Genomic DNA, 26,520 nt, shown 5'->3' with positions numbered 1-26,520 from the left:
AGACAGACTGAAATTAGAATTACAGAAGTTATACAGCCTTGCCAAACACAAATTTATCAGAAAGTCCAGAAGAATTTCACTGAGCACAAGGAACTGGCCGCTCTTATACTGTTCACTTTGGCCGTGAAAGTAAAATCAGTTGTGAGGGTGACCTCTGAAGGGAGCCCCACCTAACCGTGAATCCTCCTTCCATCACCTCCTCCTTCTGGACACAATGAAATGTTGATGACAGATACCACATATTATATGTCATCAATATCACCACCACCACCACCACCACCACCACCACCACCATGTCTGACATTCACTGAATGCTTGCTCTGTGCCAGAAGTTATACTGGCATTTTCCATTCATCAACTCATTTAATTCTAACCATCTTATGCATTAGACATTATATGTTTATCCCTAATTTTATAGATGCAAGCACTGGCACAAAGTGAGGCAAACTTAAAAAACGTGCTCAAGGTCACTCAGCTATCACATTTTAAGAACCCAGACAGTCCCTGTTCTGTCCCTGGACCCCGAACTCTCAGCCACCTCGCTGCATGCCATCTTCCTTCAGTACTAAACTCAGGCACATCCGCACACGAGGCTCATAGCTGCTCTGTCTCTTCTGGGATATAAATGTGAAAATATGCACTTGAAAGAAAAGAGTGGTTAACACGGCGTGAAAGGCATTACCATGATGTAAATAGTAATGCCATTTCATCCTGCTAGGCTTCACATTCTATTAGCTTTTTTCACTGAAGATTATTTTAGACACCTTGAAAAACTAAATCTTACTCACATGTCACCACCGTTATTATTTCCAGAAGAAATCCATGTGGGGTGACAAGTTTGACTTTGACATCAGGAAAAAACAGTGTATAATCAGAATGGTGTGTAGTAACCACAAGAGCCCACGTCCACAAGGCACTGCTGGGTGCAGGACTCCGTGCCGAGCACTCCACACACTTGAACCCGTTTATGCCGTACAGTGACCCGAGGTGGCAAAGGCACACACCCATCCTCCTGGTTCAACAAGGAAACGGGGCACCTTGAGCAGAGGAACTTGTCCAGGGTGAAGCTGGGACGCTAACTGGGATCTGTGCTAGCCCACCTCACACATGACCAAGAGGAGCACTCAAAGGTTTTACCTAGACTTAAAAATACACATAAGCACCTGAACTAAATGTTCAGTTCTATCAGATTAGATGACTAGTAGCTAGAAAAAAACTGCTCCCTGCATGTCATAGGAACCCTTCCAGATTACCTCTCTTAATCAAAGGATAAGAACAGACATGACAGACTTGTTACATGGGCACATGCATTAAGCCAGGGAGAACTAAACGATCACATGTAAAAATCAGAATTCACAAAGATACATTCATAGCATGACGGAACACAGGTACAAAGGTGAAATTTAATATGGATAACTGTAGAATCCTGCTCAGCACATAAACAACTGCACAAGTGCAGAATGAGAGCAACGTATCTTAATAAAAGCAGTTTGAATTTATAGCAACAGAAAGCAGACCAGTGGTTACCTGGGGGTGGAGGGTGACTTCAAAGGAACTCATAGAAACTTTCAGGAGTTAAGGAAATGTTTGCTATCTTGATTGTGGTGATGGTTTCACCAGCGTATGTTATACAATTGCCAAATTGTGTCTGCAATCTAATGTGTGTGACTGCATTTTAAGTATGTGCAGTTTATTACCAGTAAATTATATCTAAGTTGTAATAAAAGCAGTTGTTGAGCATGTACATGGGTGGGGCAGGGAAGGGGATGGAAACAAACTTGCAAAAAGTCAATATGAAATGGCTGCCAAAAGGAAATGCATTCACAAGCTCCTCTAACAAATTCTGCGTAAGAGTAACTCTTCACCTCATTCAGCAGACCACATCCAGTGACCGCTCCTATCAGTGACAAAGACTGGATGATGCGAAGGTGACCAGATAGGAGACTGTCAGAGAGTCTGTGCTCATAAGGAATGCCTGTGGGAACCAGGAGCTTGGCCCAGACTGGGGACCAGAGGAGGACACATGACAGCAGGGCTGCCTTGCGTAAGAAAATGACCATTGTCCTACACAGCTGCACAGAGCTCAGATCCACAGGTGAAGACAAATGAAGTTGCGCAGGACCAGGCTGCTGTGTGATGGAGAAACTCTCGACAGTGAAAGCTGCTAAAAATGCACCACAGAGTAACCTGTACTGGGAACCGGCAGGCAGCACCCAAAGGACCACTTGCCAGGACATGGTACGCGGCATTCTTACAACACGCAACCAATTCCTGCCAGGTGACTATACTCTACTATGCTACGATTCCCCAGGTAAAATATGATCTTTGATTTTGGATTTAACCTTACAAAGCATGTTGGGAACACCGCAGATATGCAACTGTTATTATTTATGCCCTCTGTAGGGTTATAGCAGCCAAAGGAAATTGCCTAGTCCTCATTTCTTTTTAAAAGGAGACAGCAATATACACTTTATCAATTTCTTTTAGAATAGGAACGTCATTAGCCACAGTCACTGCACACAAGTAACTTTCTCCTTCTCTTAAATTTTAACATAACGAACTTAGAAAGGACCAAAATGATGCTACAAAACCTTAGCCCTCTCACATCCCTAAGAAAGGGAGATCAGTGTGCACTGGCACCCCTGGCAGGAGGCCACAGAAAAAGACACTCAGGTGAGCAGGGAAGAATACGTATAGGGGAACAGCACAGAGCGTCCCAGGAAGGAATCTGAACAACACGAAACACTTAGGTCATGTTCAAGAAATGAGAGAAAATGCCAGAGCGGAAATTAAAAACCATTACTGGGTTCAGACACCTTGAGCATTTCCTATACTTTTCTCCTACCACAACTTAAGACTAGCCCTGACCTGATGTCATAGTGAATGGGAAGGAAAACAAAACTCTTCATCCAAAATTCAGGATTGACTGAAATCATGGTTTCAGATTTTACTATAAAAGTTCCACTCACTGCTTCTTACTTACTGACCTTCCCAGTGATTCCACCATTCACTGTATCCAACAACAGCCAATGAATCTGTTTTATAGCACTCAACAACTTTCAAAGCTTCCTCATGACTTCTCCCTGGATTCAAGACCCTCTCGCAGGCAAAGCCAATCAATGTTCTCCTTAAAGGGTGAGGACTCCGAGAACCACAGAGGCCGGAGGGTTTGCCCACGGACACACAGTAGGTCAGAAGACGGGATCGCCAGGGACAGACCCCTGGATACTCCTGCACAGCAAACCACCTGCAGAAAAACAAGACCTGGCTCTGCAGACATCAGCATGGTGGGGGTCTCTCCCTGAAAACATGAGGTTCAATCGGGAAGCACTTCACATTCCCAACTGTCCAAACTATAACAGCCCAGAACAACAAACCACCTCACATTAAAACCTGATCCCAAAGCAGAGTGTGGATTTATGCCATCTACATATAACTCTTTTTAAAAAATATTTTCCCAGTGATTCAAGTTCCACAGAATGCTTCAGCCTAGAACAGATAAGTCCAAGTTCATTCTCATGAATCCCAGAGTATACTATCCCAATTAGTAGGAAGATAAAATTGTCAACTTGTTTTTGACCTCCCGAGATGGAGAACCCATAGCTTTCTCATTCCCTCTCTTCTGCAGTGCATTTCCAATCAGGAATTTCTCTCATTGCCCTGACGGGAACCAACATGCTCACTTTGGGTTGTCACTGGCAACAGAGGACAGCCTCGCATTTCCCACTCATACCATCATTCTTACAACATCTTCCTCCTGTTCACCAAAGTGGGATGCTTTGAGCTTTTTCACCATAAACATTCATTTTCATGCTGGTCTTTCCCTGGAAGGCCTTCAAATTCTCTATGTATTCTTCACATTGGTGGGGACCAAAAACCAAGCAGGATACCCTCTCCCGAGCACCCAACCAGGACTAGTCAACTAGAATCTCTCCCCCCATCGAGCACAGGCTTTCACTCTCATGGGCTCCAAACCCCTTCTCCAGGAAGGCTCCTGCCTGGGCAAGGGTCCATTTCATTCCCTGCCACAAGTGTGCCCAACTGCACTTCCCCCCCTCGGAGCTGAGGCAACAACAGCAAGCCCATCTTTCATTATTAGTCACAGCTGGCAACACAGCAGAGCCAGATGGGAATGTGGGTGCTCAATTACCTTGGGTACCTGAGCAAACAAATTTGCTTTGCAGCGTCTCCACTCTTCCATAAAAACACCACAAATAAATCACAGTTCAAAAAAGGAGTCAGACCCAGTGAGCCCTTTAAGAGGGCCTACTCCCACAAAGGCTGGAAAATGCACCAAAACCCTAGTCCCATTCTGGAATCTTAGATGCTTTCGAACCATTAGGGAAAAAGATCTATCCCTTTTGGCTCTCAGTGCTGCCCTGGGGACTAGAGTCTGCTCTGTTCTGACAAGACCATCCGAGGTTAAACAACAGACACAAGTTAGGATGGTAGGAAGGCTTCCGACCAACACAGAAGGCTTTGGGGCAAACAGATTAGGTCCAAATTCCACTGCTACCCATTTAGGGTGGCAGTACAGTTTCTTGGCTAATGCAGGAAGCTTTGGGCAATCAGACTGTATGGATTCCATCTCTACCCATTTAGGAAGGTGGTACCACTTCTCGGCTAATGCAGGAAGCTTTGGGGCAAATAGATTTGGGTCTGAATTCTATAGTATCTCTACCCATTTACTATCTTCATGACCTCTGTTCAACATCCTTAAGTCTCTCTCATCCTCTGTATTGTAGGGCTAACTAATCCCTTGTGGCAATGGTGAGAATTAAATGCACTGATGTGTCATAATTATTTCAATTCTTCCTTGAGCACCAATCACATGTTGGGGTAAAGCATAGATGAAAAAATAGAATACAACACTGTACCACCAAGTCTCACACTTGGTAATTCCCTGCCTTTCATTCACTCTATACAGGTCATTTGTAACACACAAGTTATTTTCACAACAAGCTAAGCTTGTCATGAGAAGGAATTCTTATTTTTGGAAATGCACAGAAACATGGAGGAAAAAAGGATTATCAAATAGAACTCAGTAAAATTTTTCTTTGCATATCTTTTGTATCAGATGATCTCCTTATCTAAGAAGCTGTAAAAACTTTTCCATTGCTTTAGGCCACTATTTCCCAGTGTTGCCCAGAACATTGGTCCCTTGAAATAATCTTTGAAAACAGTTGTGTATCTAAATATGATTCGCAAACCCAGCAAAATGTATCTGCATCTTGGAAACTCGGAATGCATGTCAACATAAAGTTCTGAGAAGCTCTGCCTTAAAGGGAGATGTTTACCTTGATTAATCCAGGGTTTCCCAAACTTGTTCGACCACCTTTGTACCCTCTGTCAATAGAACATGCTTCTCTCCCAAAGTTCCCTCCGGCCTGCAAAGGCCTCCACACTCTGGCTTCATTTTGTCTCTAACTTCACAGCTCACAACTTCCCTGCAGGTCCATTCCCCACGGAGAGTAAACTTGCCTAGTGTACCCTGACCACGCCTTTTTGTTTATAATAGCTTTATTAAGACACCATCCGCAGAACACACAATTCACCCATTGAAAGTGCATGCTTCAACCGTTTGTAGCACATTCACAGAGGGGTACATCCACAGCCACAACCAATTTGAGAACATTTTCATCACCACCAGCAACGTACACACAAAAAACATGCTCGTCAGAAGATGTTCTCCTTTTCAACCACTAATCTTACTTTCTGTCTCCATAGATTAGCCTATTCTGGATGTTTTATTTAAATAGGATTGTGCAATATGTAGTCTCCTCTATCTGGCTTCTTTGACTTAGCATGTTTTCAAGGCTTATCAATGTGCTGGGGGGTATCGGTTCTCTGTTCCTTTTTATGGCCAAATGATATTCTGCATATGGATATTCTTATTTTGCTGATTCATTCATTAAGTGATGAATATTTAAGTTGTTTCTACCTTTTGGCTGTTGTGAATTAATACCACTATGAACATTTAAGTTTTTGTGTCAGTGGGTGTTCTCATTTCTCTTGGGTACATAACTAAGAGTGGATCATATGGAAATTACGTTTTACCTTTTGAAGAACTGCCAGATTATTTTCCAAAAATGGTTGTACCAATTTACATTGGCACTAGGGAATTCCAATTTTTATGCAGGCTCTATTACAGCTCACTATAACGTCAAACTCCTGGGTTCAGATGATTCTCCCACCTCAGCCTCCTGAGTAGTTGGGACTACAGGCCTGCACCATCACACCTAGCTAATTTTTGAAGGTTTATTTTGTAGAGACAGTGTCTCACTGTGCTGCCCATGCTGGTCCTTAACTCCTGGCCTCAAGCAGTCCTTCTGCCTCAGCCTCCCAGGGTGCTGGGGATCATAGGCATGAGCCACTGTGCCCAGCCATGACCATGGCCTACTTCAGAGGTTATGGTCCACTATTCCACCCACACAGATGCCTTCTCACACCCTGTGCATCCTACAAATTCATCAACACCCAGCTAAAAGCCTATGGTTTTCTTGGACCATCTGTGACATTACGTCTCCAAGCCCACTTCAAACGACACTGTGGCATAGCTTCTATTTACACTTCGTAAAGTTACAGGCTTTTTGTCTTACTTATTACGTCTTCTCTCTCCAACCAGACATGAGCTCCTTCAGTGGTAGGGTGAGGGTCCTACATTTCCTAGTGGCTAGTGTGGAGCCTATCCTATAAACTGATACTCCCAAAGCATTTGCTGATAGGATTTAGTGTAGAACCTGGGGCTGGGGTTGAGGTGGGTAGAAGTGAGGGGGAGTTAAAGTGGGGTCTCAGGCTGGGAGGGAGGAGCAGGAAGCACAGAGCTGAGCAGCGGAGGTCAGTCCTCTCCCTCACAGGACAGAATTCACGAGTACCAGGTCTCATTCGATTTTAACCCTTTTCCTCTTCACTGAAATCTGCATTTGCCCTCAAGTCCAGGCAAGGACGGGACACCACAGGGACAGGGACCTGATCCTCTTCTCTTCCTGGCGTCTCCTCTTCCTTTCCTCCCGCACTAGCAGCTCCCTCCTGGAACTCCCAGGAGAGGATCTGTGTGTCGTCCCTCATGCTTTGACTGAGTCCTCCACCCACACAAAGTCCCTGTGAGCACCGCATCAAGAAAGAAAATCCAGTCCCCAGTGAGAAAGAATCACCGAGTCTGAGCCACCTGAGTTACAGTCTCCAAAGACTGGAAGGAATCTAGTTTCCAACACCCTTTGCTTTGCTTAGCTGCCAGAAGGACTCAGATTCAAAGCTCGCTGCACGCTAGGCTATGATCACCCAAGCCAGTCATTTTAACAGATATTGGTGAATCAGGAAGAGCACAACACACAGTCAGCAAGCACAGCTGAGTGACCGTGTCCTGGTATTCAGAACTGACAGAGAAGGCCCACCCTGGAAACACAGCATCAACCTTCCCTGCATCTGACCTACAGGCCTCCTTCTTTGTGTGCTCGACAGAGATTCTGCTGGGGTTTCTTATGTACCTCCCAGATCAATAACCGAAACCCCGAGCTGCTGACAACACAACTAATTCAAAAATAGCTCTCTCCTGTGGCCACATGTGCTGGTCTTATACCTCTAACGCACATCCATGAGCAAAAATTGCATAAGAACTTCAGTAAAATTTGACCCAGTGGGTAAAATCAGTATAAACCTTAAAACTTCACAGAAAATCCTTAAGGAAGCAAATCTTGGTCCAGCTTTAAGATCCAATCCACCTACTCATCAAATTCATTAGCCAAGGGCAAGATTGTATCACCATCACCCCAGACTCCCAAACATCTCCTTCCCTCCAGTGGGTGTAAAGGCCCACCAAGTAAAATAACCCAAGTCTAGAAGAACCACAGACCCAGCTTTAGGCATGGAGGGTGGGGCAAGAACAGAGGCCTCTCTACCCAAGTGATTCTCAAGTATGGATAAAACTGGAGGCTAGAAGATTCTCAAATCTGCAGGGGGTCCTCAAGCAGTGTTGATAAAGAACAGCAACTGACACAGCTAAATGCAACACTAAGAGAAGAGAATGGGATGACAAATAATCAAGTGCCAATGACATTCATGAAAAGACAAGTCTTAGAGAGTTGTCAGAACTTGCATGGTAGGAAGTAACCAAAACCAAGCCACACCACCAGGACCATAAAGCAACTGTCCCCTAAAGGTGGAGGGACGGTCGCTGTCCTCACATGAAGCACACACAGACTCAGCTGAAGTGATTCTCCCACAGCGGGAGCCTGTCCAGCCCCCGGGTCTCCCTCCACCGGGCCATACCCATGACCCCCACCAGTGACTCAGGAGCAGGGCAGTGTGCTGAGCAACACACAAACACTCGTTCTTCTCTGCACACAATCTGCCCCGAACCACGCTGTCAGTTAGGAAGTACACATAAGTTGCCCAAGCTAAGGGACTCCTGGTAAAGCCCTAATAGCAGAGTAATGTAGCATATGGTCTTTCCCACAGCATTATAGCGGTCAAAGGTTGCAGTCATTTTAGCTCCACACTTTGGAAAAATAATAGCTATAGATCACTCCATTTATTAGATTTATCAGTTCTCCAATCAGTACTTACTTTGGACATGGTCACTGTATATCTATAATGAAGCAGACCTTTTATATACTGATCTCCACGGCCAGCAATAAAACACTATAAATCAGTAAGGAAGGCTATAAAACAGTCTTTCCTCATGAAAACTTCCACTGGGCTGAAAATTATACTCTGAAATCCACTGAAGCACAGAATACCTGAAGGGAGATTCTCCTCCCATAAAAATCACTAACTCCTCTCAACTTAAGCCTGAACATCGCCCTTCCCCCTCAAAGACTTTGCAATGTATGTTGCTAGCTCAGTAAGATGCTCTCTAGAAAAGGCAAGCAAAATTTGGCTGAGAGGATCCAGCATTTTAGTGTTAATTGAGACATGCATTTCCCTCAAAACACTGATAAAACTTTCCCTACTTTACACCTGAACAGTTACAGCCCATCACGCAGCCCATTTTCTGACGGGACAGACCTGCACCTCTTTCAGAGTTAGGAAAAGAACGATAATGAGGAGATCTACTTAAGCATCTGAAAAGAATCCCACTTCCAGGCTAAAAACCCAAAACTGCTATGCACAGCTGCTCATTTGAAACTTCTGTTTCCGCCCCCAAATGCTTGGCATCTCAACAAGTTGTCAAGAGTCCTCGTTTCTTAGAAAGGAGTCTTCAGTGAGATCATCTGTGTAACAAGCTGGGCTAAATGAATGGAGGTGCTATCAAATGGATTCCATTACACCAGCAAGGGAGGAAAGAGGGCCTAAAGGAAGTCAAGGAGAGAGGAAATGCAAGGGCTCTATCCCATGCCTCAGAAAATGAATTATATCTGAAGAGCCACTGTTCTTCAACTCTAGGTTCAAGTTCACAAGGACAAGGTAACGACACAAGGAAATAAGGTAAAAAGCAGAACTCGGGCTGCTTTGTTTCCAAAGTGTTTTTTCAATCTCAGTCTTACCACTCCACCGGGAATGGCAGCCACAGAGGAAGGTGCAAACTCCCCTTCTTCCTGTCCCCCTCACTACCCAGGAGAACATCTGGGCTGAGGTCGTTCTCACCTGGCCATCTGCTTGTAGGCTTCTTCTGCCACAGCAAAGACGTGGGGATCCATGTCTCCCATGTTTTGGCCACTGTAGGCATAGATGACATCTTGTCCGTAGATTGGCAACTGTTCATAAGGATTAATGGCAACAAGCACGATACCTGCAAACAGACAAGGCAGTCAGGTTCTGACAGCACAACAGCCAGGGGGCATCAGGTTAAGGTACCCACCCGCTCACATACACCAAAAACTAAAGAATGAGAGGGCAGCAGAGCAAGTCTTCACCAATCACCCAACTCTATCAAGACCTATCTGTGTGCTTTTATGCTAGACTCTGGTGAAGAAAAGAATAAGATACAGGCCAGGCCAGGCCTCCAAATACCCTGCAGCCTGGAATGAGCACAAACACACACTCACAAATGCTCAAATTGAGTTCATAAAATAGATACATGCAAAGTGTTCCAGGATCAGAGAGAAGAGGATGTTTAACTCTGCCAGTGGGTATTAGAGACACTTAAATATCCACCTCAGAATTAAAATCTAGGAAAGGGATTACTAATTTTTTCATTTGTATGTGGGATGTCAACTAGAATATAAAGTTTGTGGACAGAGTATGATTTACATGTCTTAAGGTCTAATCTTAGCTCAACCAATTACTGTGTGATTTTGGCAATTAATCTGTCAGTGCCTCAGTTTCCTCAACTATAAAATGGGAACAACAATGCATTTACCTGGGATGTCCTAAGGACAAAATGACTGACTGAGAGAGGGAACACTTAGACCAATGCCTTGGATATAGTAGGCATCGTATTTGCTATTATTTTTGTATCACATCTCATATCTTTTCTGTTATATCTTGTGTCCCCAGAGGATGCACTGCAATGATGGGCTCGAACACATGTTGACTGAGCAATCAGGAAACACTATAAGGTTCAGTTCATCTCTTATGGATGGGTCAGGCAGGCTGATATTTAAGACAAAAGCAAATCTGATCTTTGAGATACAACAGAAATATGCCTTTTTCTTTCCCATAAGACTGCATTCTGGATGTGAGAGGACCCACTGACTGAGGTACAAAAAACAGTCTCTAGTCACTTGGGGAAAAGGCAGCAGGAAGGGAAAGTGCCACTGCTAAGGGGGGAAGTTTCCTACATCGTGTTCCCTTCTAGTGTTTGAAAAGAAACATGGGGAACCCGAAGTGTAATCAAATCAGATTATTCCAAGTAAACGGGAAAGGGTCAGGCAAAGAAACAGACACAAAAGTCCTCTCTTTTGATGAAGTATTCCTGAAAAGACAAAAAATAATCTCCGGAACCTGCATAAGTTCCACTAATAAGGCTAATCACTTGGAGAAACCTCTTAGGAGCAGCCTCACATGTTCTGCTGGTTATTCGAGAGTTCTACAGAACTCTAATTCATGTAGCATTCAACTCAAATGTTGATACATGCTGAGATCACATGTTTTCCTAAAATATCCTGGTCCCTCCAGAGCAGAAGCAAGTACTTGCTTGCTGACTGGGAATTCTGTGCCCCATCAGCCACTCTGAGCAGCCAGAGCGGGAACAGGTAAAGCACGTTTGGATAAGTACGTGCAGACACAAGGACAGCTCCTACAGGGGATTCTTTTAAAAAGGGAAGTTGATGGTCATTTACCCCTTTCTCCTAAAAAGGGAGATTTTTTTTTTTTTTTTAAGTCTACTGAAAAAACATCTTATTAAAGGCTTTGATAATTGATAGTTTCTTTCAAATAAAACTTCCACTAGCAGTTGGGGTGAAGGAGTTTTGGGAAACCACAGCTCTCAAAGTACTGAACATGCTTATCCACAGCTCCCGAGAGCTGGCATAAAAGCTCACCCTAACTTCGTAGCTAACCTGCCAATTCCAAACCAAAGTGGAATATAAAGTGAACACCCAAGTACCTGCGGCATCACTTAAGACCACGAGCAAAACCAGGGCTCTAAAGGCACGACCAGGACAACTCCCACAAATAGGCCCCAAGGCCTGACACTCAAACCAGATCCTTGACTTTCCTCTTAAACGACAGTTCATGGGGTTCTACTAGTATTTTTGCCGTACCACTTAGCAATACTCTTAGAAAAACAAAACAAAGCAGAAACCACAATTTGGGATGTGGGAAAAGGAGAAGTTTTAAGACAATCAAATATGATAATTTCAGGACTTTTTGTTTTAAGCATTTAGTATGTTTTGCTTGCTAATTTGACAAAACCTCATCAAGCACTGTGTTTGTACATAGGCAAAGTAACTGGATAAGAAAGGTAGCCCTTTCAAGCAGAAAAACAAAACAAGCCAAGCATGAATTTTCAGGCGTGGGTTGGGTGGTGAGAGCAGGAACCCGAGCCGGGGCACTGTTCTACACTCACTGCTCTGCGACGACTCCAGGGACTGAGCCTCCACCAGTCACACACCCCATGGTGTGACCCATTTCTTCCCTGGCTGAGCCGTGATTAACACCAATCATCCCGCAGAGACTGGGACAGCCTAATTAAGCCACATTCACTGACTGCAAACCTTTTAGGGTCTCCGAGGAGAGATACTTATAAATGACAGAGTAAAATGGGGATTCTTAACCATTTGAAGAATGGTTACACATCTGAAGCTGGTAAGTACTTTCAAACACACACACAGCCAACAGACACTTGTCCACTTACCACAGTAGGTATAGATATGGTTGGACTCCAGGAAACGGACCTTCAAATTATGCAAGACTGCAGGCTCGTGCAGATAGCTAAGGGCAGTGAGGTCATTCTCTCCCACCAAGATATCCGGATTCCGCAAGAAGGGCAGCTGGTTGCTCTGGACGTCAATTGGGTATTCCCGAATCTAAAGACATGCAAGTAGCAGACACAAAAAGGCAGAGTTATGAAGCATTTGTAGTCAATGTCCTGCCTTCTTCACTGGGATCACTGACACGATCAGAAGTGATAAAGATAAATAATGTTTTAAAGAAAGGCAAACTGAACAAATATCTGTGTTCCCATGATAGGCCAGCACAGGTGGAAAATCTGCTGATAACATAATCCCAGGATATTAAGGTAAAAGACTGACGAGACATTCAGAAAGCACCAGATTTAAGAGAGTGTTCTATTGTTTTTTAATGAAAAACACTGAATCTTTAATGCCAGCTGCAGGTGGGGTGCTGCTCTTTCTCCCATCTAAGGCACCTTCCTTGACTGGCCCCATTTATTGCTGGTGCTTCACTCTCAATTTTTATTTGGATTATCTTGTGACTACAAGTGGCCTCAAATTGTACCATGTGTACATGTATTTCTCCACAACCTAACTGCGAGCTCTTCTAAGGCGGTAATTTTGCTTTGACCTAAAGTATATTAATAGCTTGGGGTATTCATGCAAAATCAGGGAGTAGGATTACACATTTTAAGGTCAAATATCAGGACACATTTATAACTGACTACACATATGCAAACATACATCTACACATGTAAGTTATAAAAAAGTAGCAGAGGGTATTTTTAAACATTGTGAGGAACTTGGCTGCTATGCACAATGTTGTATCTAAGTGTTAAGTGCCTTATGGTGTTCTTAAAAATCTTCTGGGAAACTTGTAAAAACAGTTTCTTCAGCCCAATTTATGTATCAAGAGCTCTGGGGCAGGGCTTAAGAATCTGAAATTTAAAGAAATTCTCAAGTAATTCTGATATAGGTGGCCTATAGATCACACTTTAAGAATTATTGTTCTACAGAAAACTTTTAGAAAATTCTATGGACACAGACTCAGTTTACTGGGATAATAGTCAATTTTTAAGAGAATATAAGTATCAATGTTCCTCCCATACCACTTTTAGAGGGACTTGTATTATCACATCTTAGGGTGTATTATAAACCCAGACAGGAAAGGTGCTAAAATAGGCAGATGAATGAAATGTAATAGATCCAGAAATAAATGCAAGTACATAGAGAAAATTTGTACATGATAATGTTAAAATTGCAAATGAAAGGTTAAGAGGAATCTTTAAAATAATGTGGGTAAACTAGCCTTTTAGAAAAAAAAAAAAAAATGCCAGTATTCTATTCTCACTCCCTGAAACCAAAGTAAGTTTTAGATGGAACATTAAAAAAGAAAAATAGAAAACCGGGCCAATATTTGTATATGTTTTGGAAGGAAGAACTTTCGAACGATGATGCAAAACCCAAAACCATATAGGAAAATATTCATAAATTTCACTATAATACAAAACTTGAAAACCATCATAAAACACACCATGTGCAAAGTCAAATGGGTATAGGGATTCTGCATTACGTGACAGAATTCATAGTCTCAGTATCTACAGAGTTATAAGAAATCAAAAATAAAACCAACAGCTTCACAGAAAATTATACACAGAACACAAAATAAGAACAAATGGACAACACATGAAAAAACTGTACAAGTTGACCAGTAAACAAAGAGATGCAAATAAAAGATTATTAGCACTACTATCCACCAGATGAGCAAAAGCATAAAGACTGACAAGCCCCTAACTAGGAAGAGTGTGGACAAACAGACGTATGACGTGAGGGTACGGATTGCTGTAACCTCTCCGGAGGGCAGCAGGCAAAACCTACTCAGAATTTTACATCAATAGACTCCTCCTTCCTTGGTCACACAAAATAACCTTACAAGTGAGCAAAGATAGGGACTCACTAAAGCTATAGATAATGACAGTAAAACACGACAGACCTCTGTGGACGCTGAGGCAGCTACCCACAGCATTCTTTTGAATTAAGAAAAAAGGTGTCTAGAGAATTTATGAGAGAATCCCGTTTTTTAAAACTATATGTTAAAGGTGAGACCAAGGGGAAATAGAGTGTTCAGGGTTGACTTTTATTTCGTTACATTCTAGAGTTGGTAGCTACCACCTTCTGCTGTTAGTGGTATCACCAAGACCCTAATCACACTTTCCTCCTGGAGCCGTCCCAGAGGTGCCCTGGTAGAGATGTCCCTGGCCCCCTTGGAACATACCTGCCCCCCTCCCCCAGCTCAGCAGGCAGCACGGGGCCAGCCAACTGCACAGCCTCGGAGCGCACCTTGCCCAACTCCTCACTTTTCAGATTAGAAAGCCGGCACCTGAACCCATGGCTTTAAACCCTGAGGAAGAAATGCTGGCATTCTAGCTCTTCTCGGATCAGTCTCTTCTCAAAAGACACTCCCTCAAGCATGTGGGGCAAATGCATATGCAATTTTGTGAAAGTGCCCACAAATAAACTATCGGTACTGGTTACAGTTAAACCGGCAAGGAGTGAAAATGCCCGGAGCAGCAGGAAAGAGGGAGGCGCTGCAAGCTCAGCATCCAAAGCTACAGCTTTTTCCTGGTGTGTGTGCATCCAGAGGGAAGGAGGGAATAAGGGACTTGACACCTTGTTCTGTAAACATGAATGGGATTCTGACACTGCCGCTGGTGTCCAGCCTTTCTAGCTAGTATGGCTTTAATTTGAAATCTAAGTGTTTATGACAGCGATCAGGGGCCATGAACTTTCTGGCACAAGAGACTCCATCCACTTCATAATAACGGGGCCCTTGGAGGTACAGAGGAGGCTGAATGCTAACACCCATCACAAAATCAGCACTCAGTCCCCCACTCACAGTGGTCCTTGGCTTTCCTCTGAGGCCAGGAGCTGGGAGCCAGGAGAAGGGCGTCTCCACCTGGTCCCCTTGAGGGAGGCACAGCATACGTAGAGGGCTCATCTACCCCTGCACTCTCTGATGGGGTAGCCACCAGCCACAAGTGGCTATTTACATGAAGTTAGTGGAAATTAAATACAATTAAAACCTCAGTTTCTCAGTCACACTAACCACACTGTAAGGGTCCAATAGCCACGTGTTGCTAGCGACTGCCACAGTAGACAACTCAAGAAATAGAACATTCCATATTAGCACAGGATTCTATTGGAAGCAGTGGCCTAGACTGAGCTAAACCTTGCAGGTCTACAATCTTGTAATACTTGGTAGGTACTTAAAAAACATTAGTCGGATGACATCTTGACTTCTCCCATCCCTCATTCTGTACCCATGTTATATAATACTACAGCAAGAGAGCATCATCATAAAAACATCTTTGAATGACAACTCCCAACAAAGATTCAGGGCTAGCAATAATGGTGTGTGGTAGAGAGAGCAGGAGAAAGAGAGTGGCTTTCATTATCTACCCAAAGAACAAGATTTAAAGAGAAACTAATAAAAACAGTTACCAGCTAGCAAGCAGTCAGTGTTGACCCAGGGGCACTAGGTAACTAGTACTTACTCTGGTAGAAAAGGCACTGACCCAGGAGTTAAACCCAGTATTCAAGTCCTGGTTCATCAAACAAAGCCGTGGCTCTCTACCCTTCCTGCACATTAGAATCCCTGGTGAGCTTTTGAGAAAGATGCTGTGCTATGTTCCCATCCCCACATTCTGATTTAATTAGTCTAGCTGCAACCTGGGCTTTGTCTGTTTTTTTAAGCTTTCCAGGGGTTCCTAATGTGTAGCCAATGCTGAGAATCACTGAACCCAAGTGCTATAGGCCTTGAACCCACCACTTCACTCCCATGGACCTTGGTTTCCCTACTTGTAAGGACCCTTCCAACTTTCTTGTTTATCGGCCGAAGGCAGGTGTTTTGTTTTTTTTTAAGAGATAGGATCTCACAGTATTGCCTAGGCCTGAACTCCCAGGCTCAAGTGATCCTCCCAACCTCAGCCTCCGGTGCAGCTGGGACTACAGGTGTGCACCCCGACACCTGGCTGGCTGAAGGTTTTTAACTCAGGTCGGTGAATGCAGGGATGTTCTCATTTGTGAAATCACAAGAGCTGCCCTACAGGGAAAGCAAAGTGAAGGAAACTATAGTTACAGATAAGAAGAGAACTCAAAGCTTGAGTTCACTTACAGTAGCAAGTGTGTGGCTCTAAATTCTTTTAATATACACTAAATGGCTGTTTTATATTACATCCTAAATGAGTATGAGTACAAAACACACATTTATTCAATGAACGTTCTGCTTTCTCATTCTCCAGCAGTTCTATGTGTAAGTTTTATCTGTATCTTCTCCAGTCCTCAGAAAGCTCATTCTTCTTTAACCTTCTTATTCTTCCCTTCATACTACTTAACACAGGCCTCAACACAGCACAGGTACTCAGTTACTAGAAAAATCAAGTACTCTCATTTACATAAACTTCAATTAGGAAAAGTCAGTTAGGTTATGAGAAAGTAAATTAAACTTGAAATTTCAGTGGCTCAATACCACTAAGGTTTATTTCTCACTGCTCAAGGCTGGCTAGAAGGGGGCTATGCTCCATGAAGTCACTGACACCAACACACTGCTTGGACAGTCACCAGGCAGGTGAAGAGAACACAGCAAACTCTCATCGATTTTCTCTGCTTCCACCTGGAAGTGATGCGCATCAATTCTACCTAGGGCCCTCTGGACGAAAGTCATTGCAGGATCCAAGCTACCTGCGAGGGGCAAAGAACCACTGTGGAACATGCAGGATCCCATCTCTGCCACCGTCAGTGCTCCTGCTTTGAGAAGTCAGTTGGAAACTCAGACGTCGCTGCCCAAAGGGGTTTCCAAAAGAGTATTGGAGTTGAGGGACAGAGAGAGAGTGTGGCGGGGTAGAGTCAAGTATTCTACTCACGGCCACTAACATTTTAGAAAGATTTCTGAAGATTTTTGGCCTAGAGCTTTTCATATCCTAAGCACTATAATTGTTTATGTATAGTTATGGTAAGTTAGACTGAAAGCTTCACAAAGGCACAGATGTCTATTTTCACTGCCGTATCACCAGACCCTGGCATATAATAATTGCTCAATTATTTTTAATGAATGAATAATGAACAGCGGTTGCAAGTAATTATAAGAAAAGGGCCATAAATGAAAAGCCACGGATTAACTGCCTGGTCAACATACAATTGAGAGGTTTGAATTATAAACAAAATTACAGCAACATAAGAACATGGAGTCTAGGTTAATCTTTGTGACTTCAGTTTATATACTGCTTACACATTCTGTCAGAATCATGGAGTCCCAGTTTAAGTCATAACTTGGTGTATTTCAGCAATGAACAGACCAGACCGTTTCCTTTATGGGCTGACCACCAGGGTTTCTCAGCCTTGGCACTGTTGACATGTGGGGCTGGGGGTAATTCATTATTGTGGGGGTGTTGTCTTACGTATTAGTACTTGGCACCCCTGGCCTCTACTCTCTAGATGCCAGTAGCAAACCCCTCGGGGCTCATGACACTTTTGACAACTAAAAGTGTCTCCAGACATTGCCAAATGGCTCTTGGGGGCCAAATTGCTGCCTCATGAATCTCTATGCAGAAGTAGCCAGGCAAAACATCCTAACTTACAGGGGGAAAAAAAACGCAGTAGGAAAACACGTCAATGATAATTAAGTAGAAAGCACTTCAAGGGTAATCAGTTGGAGACTGGATTATGGTCAGGCGACAATGTGAATGTAGTTAATGCCACTGAACTGTACACTTAAGATTTACCATCTTCACCACTTTTATAAGTACTTTACCACAATTTTTTTTTAAGTACTTTGACTCTTTAGACAAGATGACTAGCTGCACTGGTGACATTACCAGTAGACCATTGTATGCAATATTATATTTTGTCTTAAGACACATTTTGTATATGTACAATATAACTGTGATAACTGAGCCACTGAGAGCAAAACTAAGATAAATATAAAAATTATTAGATGTCCCATAACTAATGTTGTAATAGAGAACTGAAATAACCAGCTTTAAAAAAAAATAATCAAGCTCACCACTAAGAAGCTCTACTGGCACCAGAAGAGTATTCTCAGACACTGTTAGCTCTCTAGGTTTTGCCAGATACGTACACAGCTGGCACTTAATCTACAATGGGTTTACAAGAGCTCGGAGGCATTCTTAAATGGATGGGTCTGAGTGCACCTATGTGCAAGGACAGAAGTCCTGGTTCTTCTGTGGAACTATAGCTTACAGACATGAAGAACCATGCTTGATAAGCCCTTGCTATAGTATCTTGATATGTTCATTCAGTGCCATCCTTAGATCTAAGAAGGGCCCCTTCCCTGGGCCCTGCATTTTAGAGGCCTTCAAATAACAAAAACACAAAATATACACTTACTAATGAACACATGATGCCTCCATCCTTGGGATCAGCATTCAGTGCAGATACAGAATGACTGCAACTCTCAACACCACTCTGGTGACTAACACCCCTTCAGGCCCCAGGGAAATACCTCTCCACACCTCTTGCCCCATGTCCTTGAAATAAGACGCTGGTGCCCAGTTCCCTTGAAGGTTCACGGGTTTTGTCATCGCCAATGTCAGAGACTATACTGCTTTGCAGTGGGGAGAGGAATCAGGCGGCAGAGACGTCTAGGTAGGAGACGCAGGAACATGCCATCCTTCCTTTCGGACAGCAGACATGCAGAAGATTCTTCCATAACGGAGTATCATTTCCCAGTTGGGCCAAGGATCCAAGTCCTTGCTTCTCCCCACACGGTTTAGTCATGGTTCCAGGTGTGCTAAGTGTTTGCAACCTCTGCAACAGGACAAACGAGGAATACTTCCCCACAGTGAACAATTCCTATTACTCTTACATGTATTTGTATACAGGTGCAGGCATAACACGCTCAAAGACAGTGATTCTTTACAATGGCAACTGGATAGAGATTAAGTAGTAGGAGTTGCAAATATCTTTACTTTTGAAATATTAAATGTTTTAAATTTAAAATTAAAAGTGTAAGATCTAAATAGTTTTGATAAAATATACTTAAACATTGAAGCAGACCATAGGATCACATTCTCTCCTACCCCAGCCCCACAAACATCAGGGCCTTGGAGGTACTGAGACACGGATGGAGCACGTTCCTCTCTGTAGCGCCCACGTGCTCCGTCTGCCTCTCACGAGCGCCAGGCCAGGGCCCTGCACATAGGGAGTGCTCACCATCAACCGTGCCTGGCCAGACACTAGACACAAACTCAGCTGGGAAACAGAATTTAAAAGCAAAACCATGGAAACAGGTAGAGTTTTCCCTGCCGCTAGAGTGCAGGAATTGAGCCGTCTGCAAGGGAGGTGGGGCCAAGAGCCAGCAGGCCTGACCTGCACAGAGCTCTGCTCCAGGGAGCCAGGAGGAAGTTACCTTATCGCCAAGGACTGCATTCCATGAAATGCCCCATCCAGCCTAAAAACACAGTACTGTGCCAAGGGCTGGCACACCTAGATATCTCATACCCATTGCGGCTTGTATCCTTTCCCTCCAACTCCCTCAAAGTTTGCCATTTTCCTCATTGGCTTCAACATAAAACATTTTACATCATAATAGGTGAAATCAGTCAGTCACAAAAAGACAGACACTATGATTCCACATATATGCGGTACTGGCAATGGTCAAATTCAGAGACAGACAGTAAAATGGAGGTTTCTAGGGGCCATGGCAGGGAGAAGAGATTGGGAAGGTAGTGTTTCATGGGGACCAGGTTTCAGTTTTGCAAGATGAAAAGTTCTGGAGAAGGACGGTGGTGATGGTTGCACAATAATGTGAGTGCCAGTGAGTTACTAATTGCCACTGAATTGTTAAAAATAGCTGTGGTAAGTTCTATGTTACATATATTTTGCCACCAAAATAAATAAGCAAAAGCAGGGGTGACAAAACATTTAAGAGACAGTGAGAAACTTGACCACCTTGAACAGAGGGCATGGGTGAGCAGGTAGGTAGAAGGTCCTGTCCTAAGTCAAAGTTGGGAACAGTATTGTATTTATGGAAGAGACCCTAATTGATTTTAATCCTTTGCCACTGCAGTTAAAACCCACACTACTGGACTTCAGGGGAAGAGGTTGACGGGGTGAATTTTCCAGCCAGGCTAATATACCAGGGATGGTTTCAGCTTCAGAAGAGACTCTTCTCAAGTGTTCAGGGTCCAGCCATAGAACTTTTGTGCCCCTGCCTCTAGTCCACAGCTCTGCTGAGTTGCTCTTAATGACAGCTCAGAGCCAGCCGTGGACAAGCCACAGCCCATGAGCAACCTGGACAGACTCAGGTGTTCGGAGCCCATTAGTTCTGGAGAGCTGCTCATCTCCAGCCCCAGCCTTCCTTTCCAATTACACACTCACTGGCCTGGTGGCCGGGGAAGGAGGAGACAGGCCCTGGGAAGCTGCCAGGATTAGTCACGCAAGGCCAAGTTCGTTTTCAGCAGGGGAGGCGTGCATCTGCTCTGTTTTTAGCAACACAGATCATTCCCCACTACCTCCGTACAACTTTTCAAAAACACCCACCCACTTGAAAAGATCAACTGAAATGAAGTCTGCTGGAGTAGAATATACACCAGCCAAGTGCGTGGACTAATTTTGTTTCAGGCGTGGGGTGGGAAGCTATTCAACATGGTAAACATAATTCCATCTGTTGGGAGTTGTGTTTCTCAACTCAAAACCAAGAGGCGGCTAGCAAGACCTGCCTGCTAGGAGGAGGAAGGGGAGGGGTACACACTTTGGTGCAAACATTTTCTAACAAACTCACTGTTGTAAGTTTACCAAATGATACCCTCAAGTTGATACAAAACAGAAGTTAGTGCTAGGAGGATGTCTGGTCAACAAGTTAATCACCAACCCTCCAGAAAAGGAGACAAGACCAAAATGCTTGAAAGGATGAAAACAGGCAATAAATGATCGAAAGCTAGAGGATGCGGTACAAACTTTTAGTGCTACTGGTGCTCAGGGAAGGGCAACGATCACTCCAACACAAACCACCTCTTCACGCGACACCTGCATCCCAAACTCAATCCATCCCAACGCAGATTCTTGATTTTTTCCCGCCACATCCTTCCAAATCTCTCTCTTCCACACCTCTACTGTAAACCCTTCATGAACTACCTCTGCCTGCGTCCTCAGCCTGAGACCGGATGTCTGTCCCCTTCTCCCATGGCTTCTAGTTGCACTGGCCTCCTTTCCTCACCTTGAACATGACAAGGTCTCAGGACCTCGGCACACATAGCTCCTGCCTGGGATGCTTCACTCGCAGCCCACTGTATCCTGAGTCTTCCATGGCTGGCTCCTGTCCACAACCCCCTCCTCCCTCAAGAAGCCTGGCCTTGCTGAACACCCCTACACCTCAGAGCAGGCTCCTTCATTCTCCCTCCTGTACACCCACTTTCTCCCATGTCTACCGCCATCGGTCACAGTCCTTTGTCTCGCTTCTGTGTTCACGTTAACTGCCTGTTCTGGCACTGAGCCCCATCAAAACATCAGGGCTACAACTGTTCAACCATCTGCCCCCATGACCCGACTCAGTGCACAAGGTGAGCATTCAAATTATCTGTGGAATGTACCAATCACAAAAGGCTCAAGAGAAACTGAATCCCACACATTAGGAGGAATAGAATTTCATAGTTAACAACCTTGTCTTCCTTTTGAGAGAAACCAACTGAAAAGTCAACAAAAAGAACGCTCATGACAGCAGCTAACACATACGGAGTGCTACGTACCAGACACTATTCTAAGTACTTGCCGCCTATGAGCCCATTTTATTCTCAGAGCAGCCCTAGACAAACTACCATCCCCATTTTACAGATGAAGTAACAGGCTCGTCAACATGGCTAACTCATGCAAGGTTACCAAGCCAGGAATGGCTGAACCAGGATCCCAACCCTGACAGGCTGGATTCACAGGCCCTGTTCCCTGCAGACTCTTGCAAGTAGCTACTCTCCCTTCACTTCCCACTTATGCCTCAGTCCCAGGAAGGGAACCCCCTGTTCCCTCCACTCCACTGAGAAGATTCTGGCCTCAACCACCAATGACCTCACAGCTGCTAACCCCGATGCTACTTGACATCCAGAGAGCAGCTTCCTGGTTTGGCAATTCCACACGCCATCGTCATCAACAGCAACAAGGAAGAATACAAAGGAGAAGCCCCAGTATCCAAGAAAAACTCCAGCCACAATGTATCATCTAGTCCTGTTCAGCACACACCTGAGGCTCCCCACCCCTCAGAACCAGCACGTACCGTTTCATCTTCCAGTTTGAGCCGGAGGGTCTTGTCTCCCTCTTTGTAGTCCTTGGTTAACTCAGCCGAGCACCACACTTCATCAGGGTCAGGGATCCAGACCCTTGTGAACTGAAAAAGATTAGAACAGAAGTTTCTAAATATGTGTCATTATCCAGGAGGGGCTCATCAGGAAAACTTTGAAAGCCATCTGCACACATATACGCCCCTTCAGATTTCAAGACACAAGATGATCCATGTTTAGAGACAAATAACTCACAGGACCGGGAGCCAAGGGCACCTTGTAGATCTTAAGAGAACATCACAGATTAAGGAAGTTAAAATTCCGGAGAGATTGCTGGGCCTGCATTTGGTTCTGTCTTTCAGAGTTTTATACTATTATCTCGAAGGGTGTTACAAAACAGCTATGTCAGAAGAAGCACCCAGCATGCTACAAACAAACAAAACAACACATGCAAAGAAATATCAAGACGGTACAGCAAATCTTCAAAGGTCAGGAATCTCTGCTGTGATATTCTGCATTCAGGGACAAGATTATTTTCCTGCAGAAGTGAAAGAAAGTGGTCAGCATATTTAAGTATCTCCGAGTTGTCAGACACCTCAATTTATTTGTCCATTCCCTAAGCCACAAATATACCCCAAAATCTCACTCAACCTCCTCCCAGCAGCTCTGATTTGCATACAAAGGGCACTGACCTGACCAAGTCCTGGCAGGAAAGAACACAGCCCTTGGTAAGTGGCGACAGAGGAGCAACCGCCAGTGATGTGCCCGACACATTCTCAATGTAACCTGGGGATTCTCAGCCCTGGCTTGTCCGTAGAATCACCTGGGGAGCTTTGCAAACACCAATTCTGGGTTCTACCTCAGACCAACACAGGCAGGATCTGAGGTGACAGAAAGGCTGCCAAGGAGACGAACATGTACAGCAACGAACAGCAGCATCTGGATCTACTGGCTGTCACTCCTGGCATCACCCTCTGCACCTCTGCACAGCTGTCAAATTTCTAAGTTTCCATCTCACACGTAAGCGACGACCAGGGCCTATCTGCTTTAGAAGCTATCAGTGCACATGTGCACACACATACACATGGCTTCATGGCCAAAGCAGACTCTTAGCAAACCTGAAATAAAAGGTCCTTTTGACCAGAAGCTCAACCAGAACATGTGCTTGGATCAGCATAATCCATCTCATTCCTGGAGTGACATCCTTGAGCACAGACCCTGTGGCCAGTTAACCTGTGCACAAGCTGCCAGCTGGATTTTGGTTCTGCCTTAAAAAAAAAAAAAAAAAAAAAAAAAGTTTTCCTCCAAGTCATCACTTTTTTTCAGTAAAACTTTGATGCCTACGATACTTGTCTCTAATTCACTATTGAGCGGTGAAAGTCATAAGGCAACAGAATCAGAGTATTAATCAATGAGAAAGCAAATCGACCAACTTGCATCCTTGATGTCCCAACCCAAGATAAAGCCAAAGTCATCTGTTTTTGGCACTACAGAGAAACAAGTTGATAGAATAGTAACCTCCTGCCTGCCTTACACACCAAGATAGTATTGTATTTTTATAGTCAAAAATTACAGACCTTTAGAGTAACAAAGAGCTTTATGGTATCTGAGAGCTTCAGAGTGAAATATAAAGTGTTCTGAGTTATCTCCAGAGAAAACTTCCTGAGCATTTGCTGACCTTAACTGTCAACATTTCTTCTGCCCTTGGGTGTTCTAACTTACTTTCTCCACTGTCCCTTAAGCCATTCATCCAGCTGACATGACCTTTAAGACTCTGTCCCTACACTTCAGGTGAGTGTCCTTTCTTTGGCTTCAATCACTACACTTCTCTCTGGTTGCTCTCTGTTCTGAGTTACGCTCCTGGGACTTCCCTGCCAGTCAGCACACCCAAGAAATCTTACCCAAAGCAAAGTCTCCACTCCGTGTACATCACATCAGGAAGGTCTCGAGATAACAGAATGACTAACAGAGGAGAATGGGGAAAACTCCAGCAGGATCCACATGGAAGTGATGATGTGTGGATACCGGAGGTGAGCATAGCCCAGCCCCAGCTCAGCCAGGGACACCACCCCCAAACCCTGAAACCACGTGCCAGTCGTCAGGCAGTTAACTGCATCCAGCACTGGAAGAATCTCACCGCCTGGCTCTCTAATTCTTCATCTAGGAGGATTCATCTCTCTCCTCTCTACACAGACTGAAAGCACCTGATATGCAGAAAATGGGCTACTGAGATTTTCCCATATCCACAAAACCTATCGCAACAGCAAGGGCATAGTGGGACCCTGATGATACTTCAGCTCTTTGTTCCTCCCTCAATTGAGGACCTCAGCATCACCACTCAGGAGCATGTCAGAGACGCAGAATTGCAGCTTCCACCTGGACCCCTCGAATCAGAATCTGCGCACCTATTTGTTCTTCTGCTCCTGCAACTGGATCTCATACTCTCCTGCCTTTGTAAAGAGGTCAAGCAAACTATAGTTGTTGGCCAAATCTGGCACACTGTTTTTGTATAGCCCAGGAGTTAAGAATAGCTGTTAAACTGTTAAATAGTTAAAAAGTTAAAAGAATGATATTCACATAGTAACATGGAAAAGTTACATGAAAATCAAATTTTAGTGACCATAAATAGTTTTATTGGAACACAGCCATGCTCATTCGTTCAATTATCTATGTAATACCACATTTCAATGACAGAGGTCAGTAACTGTGACAGAGACCCTATGGCCCAAAGCTTAAAATATCTACCATCTGACCCTTTACAGAAGGTTTACCAACCTCTGCCCTTGTACTTGGCTGTTTCCTCAGTCCAGGGTGCCCTTCCTCACTTGTCCACGAGGGCAGAGTCCAAGTTCCAGCACCATATCCCCACTGAACACTTCCTTCCCTGTCCCCTACAAAGTTAGCCCTACCCAACTATGTGTTGCCACAATAAATTCTTCTATCATTAGCTTTCTGGTTTTGTAGTCATTGCTTACACATCAGTTTCATCTCATTACAGCAAGATCTTTCAGATATACTATTGGGCATCTTCATATCCCTGGGATCTGATACTTCCTTGGCACATAGCAGATGCTCACTAAATGTTCACTGAGTACAGGAATCAAACAATGTGCATTTATGGTATACCTGGTTTATATCTAAAACACATTATGATAAGCACTATGTAATCAAGTATAAACATGGAGATCTATACCCTGAACTTAAGATACATATAATCTAGTTGGGTAGGCAATTCACACAGAAATATACTCTGATGGAGTGATGTGACCAATTCCTAAGGAGAGTAATGGCTATCCATTGGGGGAAGGGGAGGATAGGGAAAAAAGGGGCAATAAGTTAATGACAACTTCAAAGGACAGGAGGCGGGTGGCCAAATTCTTACGGAACTTTTAAAAGGATATTGTGTATTCACATCTGACCAAGCAAGCTATGAGATTCAAACCCCATAAATATCTGGGCTGCTAGCATGTCCCCACTCAGTCCCCACAATACAGACACATGTGGACATGCATTGAGATCACTGCAGCTCACTGTTACAGCAGAATGAAGTCAATCCTCTGTTCTGCGGGTGCAGGATGGTTGGCATCTGCAGGCAGCATCCCCCGATTCCTTCCTCCTCACTTTTATCCTACCTTCACATTCTCAGTTTAAAGTGCCTATAAATTACTGACCAGGGCCATTTACCCAATGTCACACATACCATGCATAATGAGCAATTTATAGGTCTTCCAAGGGTAATTTTAAATATAATCAAATTTTGCTTTACATGCTGGTTTTGCAAACACTGCCCCCAACAACCTATCCACCAAGGAAGATGCATCGCCTCTGTAACGCACAAAGCAGTATACGATCAGTGGGAAATAAATGGCTAAGAAAGCAGACACACAAACTAAGAAAGGAGAGACAGCTCCACAATAGCTAGCAAAGACTTGAGGAAGACAGATCTGGGCTTTAGAGAC

General features: G+C 44.1%; 1 protein-coding gene across 2 annotated transcripts in view; it reads right to left on the bottom strand.

Moving 5' to 3' along the window:
* Window positions 1-26,520, bottom strand: part of MYO5B (myosin VB) — a 273,903-nt gene that overhangs the window by 137,777 nt on the left and 109,606 nt on the right. For both annotated transcript variants that reach the window (XM_069468426.1, XM_069468427.1), the window contains exons 2-4: window positions 22,558-22,668; window positions 12,239-12,410; window positions 9,586-9,730 (exon numbers count right to left, since the gene is read on the bottom strand). In XM_069468426.1, coding sequence (XP_069324527.1) covers window positions 9,586-9,730; window positions 12,239-12,410; window positions 22,558-22,668 — 428 coding nt within the window. The remainder of the gene's footprint in view (window positions 1-9,585; window positions 9,731-12,238; window positions 12,411-22,557; window positions 22,669-26,520) is intronic.

The sequence above is a fragment of the Eulemur rufifrons genome, chromosome 5, assembly GCF_041146395.1.
Source record: "Eulemur rufifrons isolate Redbay chromosome 5, OSU_ERuf_1, whole genome shotgun sequence".
NCBI classification, from domain to species: Eukaryota; Metazoa; Chordata; class Mammalia; order Primates; family Lemuridae; genus Eulemur; species Eulemur rufifrons.
Note: the sequence above shows the minus strand (reverse complement) of the source record. Positions and strands in the feature narration are given on the sequence as shown.